The sequence below is a fragment of the Apium graveolens genome, unplaced genomic scaffold (assembly GCF_009905375.1).
Source record: "Apium graveolens cultivar Ventura unplaced genomic scaffold, ASM990537v1 ctg2387, whole genome shotgun sequence".
Classification (NCBI taxonomy): Eukaryota; Viridiplantae; Streptophyta; class Magnoliopsida; order Apiales; family Apiaceae; genus Apium; species Apium graveolens.
This window is the reverse complement of record NW_027417634.1, coordinates 104,100-114,007: the sequence shown is the minus strand read 5'-3', so window position 1 is coordinate 114,007 and position 9,908 is coordinate 104,100. Positions and strand designations below refer to the sequence as shown.

The 9,908-nt window shown below is 33.3% G+C and overlaps 2 protein-coding genes across 2 annotated transcripts; both read right to left on the bottom strand.

Annotated features, from left to right (window-relative positions):
* Positions 1–204: 204 nt before the first annotated feature.
* Positions 205–1,936, bottom strand: LOC141700441 (protein trichome birefringence-like 20). Its single transcript, XM_074504217.1, has 2 exons — positions 1,433–1,936; positions 205–1,061 (listed from the first exon to the last, which is right to left on the bottom strand). Exons 1-2 carry the CDS (start codon positions 1,910–1,912, stop codon positions 246–248), a joined length of 1,296 nt encoding a protein of 431 aa, XP_074360318.1. The 5' UTR covers positions 1,913–1,936; the 3' UTR covers positions 205–245.
* A 916-nt stretch (positions 1,937–2,852) lies between these two features.
* Positions 2,853–8,573, bottom strand: LOC141700440 (uncharacterized). Its single transcript, XM_074504216.1, has 9 exons — positions 8,300–8,573; positions 8,034–8,167; positions 7,324–7,495; positions 6,183–6,320; positions 5,811–5,948; positions 5,001–5,202; positions 4,522–4,913; positions 3,690–3,866; positions 2,853–3,291 (listed from the first exon to the last, which is right to left on the bottom strand). Exons 1-9 carry the CDS (start codon positions 8,459–8,461, stop codon positions 3,121–3,123), a joined length of 1,686 nt encoding a protein of 561 aa, XP_074360317.1. The 5' UTR covers positions 8,462–8,573; the 3' UTR covers positions 2,853–3,120.
* Positions 8,574–9,908: the final 1,335 nt, after the last annotated feature.

Genomic DNA, 9,908 nt, shown 5'->3' with positions numbered 1-9,908 from the left:
GTAGATACCTATCATCACAAACATTCAGGATCAATTATATAACCGAATCCAAAATTGATTGCTTTTCCAGATTTCAATTGCGTGATGCTTACAAGGAAATGGTTGCCATGAAGCCATCAAAATGTGTACCCACTAAAACGACAACATAGAAAACAATTGTGTTCAAGCAAAAATGATGACTGCTTAAAGTAATATTTCCGCCACTTAAAATATAAACTTATAATAAAATTTTATATACTCAACTTCTAAGCTTTAATTTGATGCAAATTAAAACTACTACTACTTCTTCTAGCTAATTTACTTTCCCTCTTGATCATCTCAAGCAAAAAATCATTCCAAGTATCAATTGGGCCTGGCAGGCACCAATGCACACAATCATTCACTAAGCCCTTTTTCTGATGATCCTCAGGCCTGTGTCCATATTCATTCGGGTGCCCATCTGGTCTCAACAACATAACATGCGTCACATTCAATAGACTAAACCTCAGTCCTTTTCTTCTCCCTATTCTTTCTGCAACTGTAAATTCCTCTAACTGTATGTTATTTATATTCAAATTATAACTATCCAACACCACCTTGTTTCTCCTGTAAGGCCTTTTTCTTGGACAGTTTCCACCCTTGTCCCATTTCCCGTTTTCGAAATGTGATGGTGCATATGTTCTGAGAAACGTTACACCCTTGTATTTTTTCACTGTGTTTATGGCTTTGAAGGCGGTCCGGAATGCCAGCCGGTATCCAAATTCAGCTGGGTACTGAGTGGTGTTCTGGGAGCAGTAGAGGCATCCGACGAGGAGGCGTTTAATATAGTACATGCTCGGACGGAAGAACCATTGTGCGGCAGAAATTATTACGTAGTCGAAATGTTTTATTTGACTTGTCCATGACTTGTCGAATTCGTCAAGATAAAGATTGAAGGGGCGAGTTACGTCATTAGGATCTGTTCTTTGTGTCCGTACTAGGTACGGTGACCAAAAAATAGACATATTAAAGTTGTAGTCTTTGTATTCCCATCTCCTGGAATCTCCATCTTTATTGTTTGAAGCATCTATTGGATGTGCTACCTTCAGTTGCAAGCAAAGAAGATGTCAAGCCTTTATTTCTGTCAAAAAATTTATTATACTAACTTTTGGTAAATCAAAATGTTAAAAATACAAATAAATTTGGCATATATGGCATATATCTCAACTTCTTTAAATCCCTTTGACGAGTGGGTACAAAACTATTATCCCTCAGATGTGGAATGTAATATGTTGTACAAAACTACTATCTATAATGGACTCCAAGTCTTCAACTTCATAATAAAGGTCTTGACAATAAAATTATAATGCATGTTTAATTATCTAAGTTTTACAAACACACCTACTTAATCACCATATCATGCATGTCTGGGGAACACAAACACAGATATTAATAAAGGTGGGAGATAGCATACCTTTGATAAGAGACATATCAATGACTGGACATGGTTTCTCGCAACAGAATCTCCAACAAAAGCAATAGACTTGCCTCTCATAAAACTCAAAAAGCTCACAGGATCAAACACTTCCATGTCACATGCATCAGGCTGCCACCTCCACTTGGTAAACCCTATATCCGGCCTTCCATTCTTTATACAATTCTGATGCTCCTGAATGGCACTACACGTGTCATTTGTATAGTAAGGCCCCATCCGGTTTCTAACCCATTGGCCTTTAAACAAATCACACTCCCTTTCATCGACATTTGTCGATAAACTAAATTGCGATATTGATCGTGATAATCTAATGATAGAGTTTTGCAAATAAGGGTGGCATATAGAGGTTACTGTAAGGATGATTGTAAAGGCTATGAGCAAAAGAGTTGTTTGTGGGAAAATTCTTCTTGTTGGATTCTTGGAAAATAATATTAGTGTAGTATTATTTTGGAGCTTCATTGAAAAAGCTAAGGGGGATGTATCATTATACTAATGGAGAAACAGAGGAGAACCAGCGCCAAATTTTTCAATGCTATTCTTGCGCTGTATCATTAATAAAGTGATGGTTCTCACTTCTCTGCCTCTCTATGTAATATATACAGGGCACAGCTGTTGCTGATCAATATGGGAACAAGTAATTATATTACCATCAGTATTATTATTAACTTTTTTGACAACATATTATTATTAACTTAAATCAACATATATACTATATTAGAAGTAATACAGATTCTTATATATGTATATGGCCTAAACGTGAAAGTTATCATTCAGGTTCAGGTCCATTTGAACATTGGTGTCCCAATGGCTAAGTGCATGCATTAAGGCACAAATCAAGCACATATTTGTAGATACAAATCTAAAGTGAACCAATATATGTCAAGGATTATGATTCTATATAATCGGACTTACCACAAATACAAATACAAATACAAATACTAGCTATTTATATGCTTTTCTTGCAAGGATCGATACTTTCTACAAATGCCTATATATACGCTCAATTTTAGGACAAATTTCCGATCGTTCGATAAAATAAAAAGTTGAGAAGATTGCATATGTAATATAGTATTACGTTCAGAGTTTGAATAAAGATGTAGAATAATTGCAAATTTGAGGAATTTTGTCCTTAAATGTGTAGCTTTAGAATTAACAAAATGCTGAACATCACTAATACAATATTTAAAAATAATCAAAAAAAAAAACTCTTCACCCTAAATCATCCTACATGAATTCAGGTACATGCAACATATTGTTTTTACGAGTATGTTTAATATGCTCTTGGATCCGGCCAAGTTCCCGCAGGCTGGGACTATAAAAGTGGAGTATTTGGCTCAATACGTTGTATAAATGAGAAGTAAATGCTATAAATATATTTATTTAATTAATAATAATCAAATTTGACTGCATAAATCTTAAATCTTTTATATCGGTAAGAAACGAGACAAATTAAAGTACAAACTTGTTTCAAATACTTAAAAGTCTACAAATCTCTTAAAAGTAAAACAATGCAAGTTGGCAGTAAACACAATATTCCTTGACAAATGGTAGCAAACTTGGATTATGGTTGTCCACGGTGACTAATTGACTGTAGGTGAATTGTCCACGGTGGTAAATAAGTTATTTCACAGTATCTGCTAATGGCGAAGGGGGGGAGCTGTTGTCCACTAATGATGATAAAGCATTCGAAGATCCTTACAGTGAGTACATGTCCATGGAATCATGTAAGGGTCCAAGCAATAGGAATGAACACATCTAATCTGGCAGAGATGACATCTAAGGAGCAGATCTTCAGGTTCTTGAAAACCGCATCGACTACAAGCAGGTGCTGCAGATGACTAAATAGTACATAACATCGACATTATAAACATAAGGTTGTGTAAGCATGGTAGAAGTATCCAAATTAAGAAAGAACAAATATAGAAATGCAACATTAACTAAATAGCTTCTTTATCTGGCTTGCAGACAAGATAAACGTGGAACTGGATTTGCAGAACTAGGAGGTATAACCATGCCACAGCCATTTGTCAGAATGGAAGCACTAAATTGATTAAACTCGAATTCATTCAATTGTAAGTGACAACTTATAAAAAAACGGTAAATGATTAGATATGAGGCTTGTGCATAAAGCCAATACAGCTTATAAAAGAGAAGTAACTGAAAGCAAAAGGTAGGTTCCAATATTGAATATATACAATGTCAACTAAAAGAATTTAGCAGTTAGCATGTGACTTACAGTATTTCTGAGAGTAGATGTTTCACGCATGGGAAGAACATATATATTCACTGAAGGGTCATGTGGAATGGTTTGCGAATATATTTTCTGATCAGAAGAAACTGCATCATCCACCTTTGTAATGTTGTCAAAGCTGGCCTTGCACAAAGGACATGTCGAAATCTTTCCGCTTGAAGACTGGAACAAGCAATACAAAATGGTTATATTAAAAATTTATAAGCAATCATAGTATGACAAGCATGCACGGAAAATATCAATTAAATCTACTCAGACAACATATTGACAACTTGGTAGTTTAAAAAAAATTAGTTTAGACTCTACAGGCTGTGAAGGGTTGAAACTGGTAGTGTACTGCGTGAATGTATATAAACTTGCACAGTAGAATACTTCTTTTCTGCTTGACCTAGGACTTTGTAGTATTAAACTGAACATAACATATACAACCAACAGAGAATAAAAAAGGGAAAAAGAAATATAAGAACAAATGCTACTAGTTATTGAGTACATTAGTGATGTCAATTATTGGGTAGCATGTTCCAATAATCTACATGTATTTGCATTTGTTACTCAAGATGGCACTTTTCATCTTTTTTCCACGTATCACATCTGACACCCCATATTGTTGCTCAGTAACTAAAGTTTACACAGAAGAGACTATATAACAACATTAATGAGCAACAGAAATACGTTCTCAGTAACTAGAATTTACACAAAAGAGACTATATATTAACATTGATCATTGATGAGAAACAGAAACACTTGAAAGCATGCAAACTTCATGATGATATGACATAGATATAGGAAGATAACTAGATAGATAGACAACATATACCATATGATCAGCCCAATACTGGATGCATGGAAAACAAAACCGATGTCCACATGGCAGAACCCCCCTAGTCGAACTGAAATCTGTCCAACAGATAACACATGAATAATCATTTGATTTATTTAATCTTGTAACATGTTCTGCTTCACTGTGATCCTTTGGAGTAGCTGTCAGATCTGGTGATGCATTAAGCAGCGAAACTGATGCTTCATCCGACACATCAGTTGATTTAGCTAATCTAAAAACAGGCTCTGTTGCACTCGAGTCCTTTGGTGTAGCTAACTGATGTGAAGCATAAAGCGCTGATGTTGATGCTCCATTAAAGAAATTAGTTGATTTGGCTAATCTGGTTACAGGTTCTGAGACATTAATCATAGCAGTTGATGCTCCCCTGGCTGCTAAAAATCAAAGAACGAACATTTGAATTTTTAATCTCTTCCACATCTTAAAATTGAAATTTAAACTTGCACTAGGATTCCCACCTGATGGATTGTCGGAGAGATCTGTGATGTCATCCTGCCAGTGGGGAACATGTACTGGGTGGCACTCTTCTTCAGATTCTGACCCCAAAGCATCGCTAAGTCTATTTTTTAGCACCAACCTCCGGCCTCTCCGCAATGGTTCAGTGTAACTACTAATTTTCTTTTGTCTTAGCCGTCTATTTGAAGAATCCAACTCTTCAGGCTATTTACATATGATTTCAACAGAGAGTACTGGTCATTTTATTGATATAAATAAATCTGCAAACTCTAGGATGGTACCAAGTACTGCAAAATACTGTATATATTCAAACAACGTATGTGTGAAGTACCCTGTTATAGATGGCAGTTATTAACCTACTTGTTCGTTCTTTTGACCGGCGTTCTTTTAAGTTATTAGTTTATATTTTATAATGATATATAACTGCACACAACAGAATACTTGTCTACGCGTTCATAATTCATTAGTTTTCCTGGATCCAATATCACCGCAAAACATTATATATACATTATTCATGTAGATTAATTCACTTTTAGAAATCTCTGTAGACAACATCTAGAATTAAACATGATATTGTTTATGCATTTTGTATTTCCATAACAAACTCATAAAAAAGACTTGCTACATATTCAAATACATAGACCCTCTAATTGAGCATTAAATTATTCTCCAGTTACTTTAATATTAGCTTTCACAGGTTAACTTGCTAATTCTATATGAACCAAAAAGAACTATTTGATCTATATTATTAGAGAACAGCTGAATTGTGAAGCCAGTTATGCACTGTCTACAAAACATGATATTAATTCTACCTCATTATAGTGGCAAGAATTGGAAGTGTCATCGTCATGACTAGCATGAGATGAGTAAATTTGACTTGTAGCTTTCTTCAATAATCTTCTCTTCAATTTAGAATCTTCATCTCTTCTTTCCATTTCAGGAAACATACTCTGCCACAGAATCCGCACAAAAATCAATAATGAGATCAAGAAAAAAAAGTTCGATAAAATATCAAACTGGTACTACGAAAAAACAGTAAATTAAGACCAAATTGACTCAAGAAGTCTTTTTAAACAAGTAATTCAGCTCATTAAGCATGTGCTTTCAGTAAATTGAAAAATGGCAAAGGCTATTAGCAAAAAAATATCTATGCACTTTCTAGAAAACATTAAAATAATTCCTACCTCATTATAATAGCAAGAAACAGAAGTTTCATCGTCATGAGTAGCACGGGATGAGTGAATTTGACTTGTAGTTTTGTTCACTCCTCTTTTCTTCAATTTTGAACCTTCCTTTCTTCTTTCCAACTCAGGAAACGTATTCTGCCATAAAATAATAAATAAAAAGCTTGACACAAAATGAAACTTGTACTTGGAAACTACAGTAAAAAATACCAGACTGACTCTAGAAAGTCCTTTTAAAGAAGTAATTCGGCTTATTGAACAGTCCTCATTGTGCTCTTTTTAAAAAAATGTGCTTTCAGTAAATTTAAAAATTGTCAATAGCATTAGCAAAAAGAAAAAACACTGTCAATATCTTACCACCTCGGTCCTCCATATTCATATTTATCCTTTACCTCAGCTATATTGTTCACATTGAACAATAAAAATTCTGAAGACTTTTTAAGATGAAGCAATGATAGGGTGAAGAAATAAAATCCTCGAAAGTTTTAAAAATAAGGTGTTTTAATGTACTTTTCTAATCCTATTTTTATGTTGTGTTTTAGGAATTCTCTGAATGAGTAACTTTAAAGAAATGTTTGTCTCGTTCGTTAAGCTCGAGTTATGTTCGGAAAAAATAAGCAGATTTACTATATTATACGTATATTTAATATATAGTATCCAAAATTGATATTTTAATTTTATTTTACAATTGTAAATTTAAAAAAAATAACTAATATTCGGGCTAATTTTTTGCATTAAATTAAGCTAAAAATAGCTTGATTTTTTAAAAAATATATATAAATTGCCAATGAACTTTTCGTGTTCGGTTTGATTTGATATGTTTGTGAACTGCTCGTGTTCAGTTCGAATGTTACCGAACTCAAGTTTGGACAAGGAATTTATCCGGTAACGTTATCAAACATTGTTCGGTTCATTAAGGCTTTACTCGAGTTTGTTCGAGTTCAATTCATTTATACCTTTACCTCTCATAAGTCGGTGCTTCCGGTTTTGCTAACATGTAAGAGAATTTAAAAAGATCTATTTTGTCATGCATCTAATATAGTATAAAATAGTGCTCCATCAAAATTATTTAAGCAAAATGCAAGACTTAATATATTTAATTACTGATAATTTGATAAATATAACAGGATTCACGAAATACCTCTTTTAATAAGATAGAATCAAGCGAGACTGCAAAGTCGTCCTCGTCACAATCAATATCAATCACATGTTTTTTAGAGGCATTGCCTGCACTGGAATGCTTACCAGCTGAATTACTAACTTTATCAGGAACAGCTGGTAAATCCATCGGTAGGGTGCCCACTTCTTTCCCGCTGCAGACAGAGAAAAAACTATACAACTAAATCCCTGATCTTAAATAATTTTATTTATAAAATAAAGCATTTTTGAGCTTTTTCTGAGAGCAATAGACATATGTATCAACTGTATTTGCTTAATTAGTTCGCAGTATCAAATGCAAAAGAATTTTACAAAGGTACGAACAAAATATAAGTTAACAATTCACATGTGTATCTGACATACGCAACAGTCCTAATAAAATTTTCACTTCTAATTCTATACCTTTACTAGGTGACAATATCTCACAGAACAGATCAATAAGTAATTACGAATCCATAATTCCTCATAGATCTAATGCTAAACAAACTCAAATAAGCACCAAAGTGATTTAAAATCCTATTAAAAGCAAAACAAAATCCAAGACATGTAATCATTTCGACAACAACGAAAGAAATAGTGTTTTAGAACATGCCTAATTCAATTTTTCAATATTTTATTGCTCTTGCAGTAGCAATGAAACTAACAATAACACCAGATATTTCAAAATTAGGTCATAGAAAAACAATTGCATACCTACGAGCGGTATAAGAATGCTCTGGAACACGTCTGCGTTCCTTAATACAATCTTCAATCCATCGATGATTAACAATAACAATTTTAAATTTTTTCGCAAGCTCGTATTTCCTGCCTTCAAACTTCCAACAAATCTAATCAAACAATCCAAAAAACAACAATAATTTACCATCAATAATCGCACTACAATCACAAAATATATAATCGGATTGGAGTTGGGAGAGAGGGGTATAGATGGAGGGTGAGAGAGAGAGGAGAGAGAGTACCAAATGAGTAACGGAGTGATACAATTTACCGACAAAGTTTCCACCAGCGGTATGGATGAGTTCGCTAAGCTTGAGTCGTTGTAAGCCATGGTATCCGCTAACTGTAGCAATTACTGATTCCATTCCTGGGATGTGGAGTTGTACGGACGCTGCTTTCGACATCGAATTGATGAATTGGAGGATGATCGGTTTTGTAATGTTGAGCTGAGAGAGAGATGGAAAGGATTAAAGAAATGAGCCCTAAATTGGGGTTCGACTATTGCCCGGGAATTGAATTTTTTGAATGTGTGGCCTGGCCTTCCCCCAATTCAAATTTAAGTTTCGCGTCAGGGTTTTTTTTTAATTTTCTATTTATGTTTTTATTTAATTCTTTCAAGAATACTGAAAATTTAACAACCGAAATTGGTGTTCTAATCTAAAACATAAGTGATTCATCGCATAATCGGTAAATTATTTAAATTAAAAAATAATAACGCATAAAAAAATAAAATTTTATCAATATGCCATAAGATTTATAAAAAAAATATCACATATAATTGCATCAATATTACTATTTAAGTGGAAATATTTACAAAAAAAAAACCATAAATCATGAGTTCACCCGTGATATTTGAGTATTTTTTATTTTTTTCATTGTAGTTAACTCGCAGCCGCTACCATTCGGATACGCACCGGGTAAACCCTACGGGTTCACGCAACAGCCACATTTAAGCGACAGACTCTAGCTCATGAGACATAATCATAAATTCTCCTCTCATAGGATTCGAAGATGTGACCAAGATGATAGTTATCCCCTCTTTAACCAACTGAACCAACCATTGCGGGCGAGTGATTTATGCTTAATAATCACTAGTTAACATTCATGCTTAAAAATTAGTACCCACTATTATTTACTAGGAACTTTGCTCGCGCATTACGCGTGCTAGCAAAAAAATAATATTAATTATATTATTTTTGACGATTAGCACCAAAAATTATTTTACCATTTTTTTATAATTTGAATATTTTATTTTTTGCTGGAAATCATGGTGTTGAGTTTAGGTAAAAGTATCTCAAATGATATTACCACGAATAGTTACGATATGATGTTGGTTTATTTTTTGTTGCATATATAAGAGAAAAACAAAAGTTTCAAATTAGACAATAACATTAATAAATTAATGTGGTTTAATTTTATGAAAAAAAAGGTATAAATACCAAATTGTGGCCAAATTAAAATACAATTGGCACATCTCTTATTATTTTATCAGGCACCAAAAAGTTTTAGTTATTATTTTTACTACAACTACAGAGTAACTATCAATTGAATAAAAAACGGAGGTATTGTTGTTATTCACCGGGTCCATTTTGTTACTTACTCTTCTATATGCACCGTTACATCATTGATTTTGTTTCACATATGGTATTGCATATTATACTTTTGTGTATATCTTTAGGTTTGTTGAAGATTACTGATGAGTGATTAAGTAATTGTTCGAATTCGATTTTATTCATCCATGCATGTTTATCATATCATAAAATCAAATAGCTATTAAGTGAACATATAATGATTTAACATTTATAGATGAAATGAAATATATTTACAACTTGAGAATTGAGTTTGAGTTGA

Excerpts from the sequence above, each read along its gene's own strand:
- LOC141700441 (XM_074504217.1), bottom strand. The coding sequence starts at position 1,912 with ATGAAGCTCCAAAATAATACTACACTAATATTATTTTCCAAGAATCCA. Across the intron at positions 1,062-1,432 it reads TGATATGTCTCTTATCAAAG|GTAGCACATCCAATAGATGC; the intron begins GTATGCTATCTC and ends TTGCAACTGAAG.
- LOC141700440 (XM_074504216.1), bottom strand. The coding sequence starts at position 8,461 with ATGTCGAAAGCAGCGTCCGTACAACTCCACATCCCAGGAATGGAATCA. Across the intron at positions 6,321-7,323 it reads ATTCTATCTTATTAAAAGAG|AATACGTTTCCTGAGTTGGA; the intron begins GTATTTCGTGAA and ends ATTTTATGGCAG. Across the intron at positions 3,292-3,689 it reads CATCTACTCTCAGAAATACT|TCATCTGCAGCACCTGCTTG; the intron begins GTAAGTCACATG and ends TGTACTATTTAG.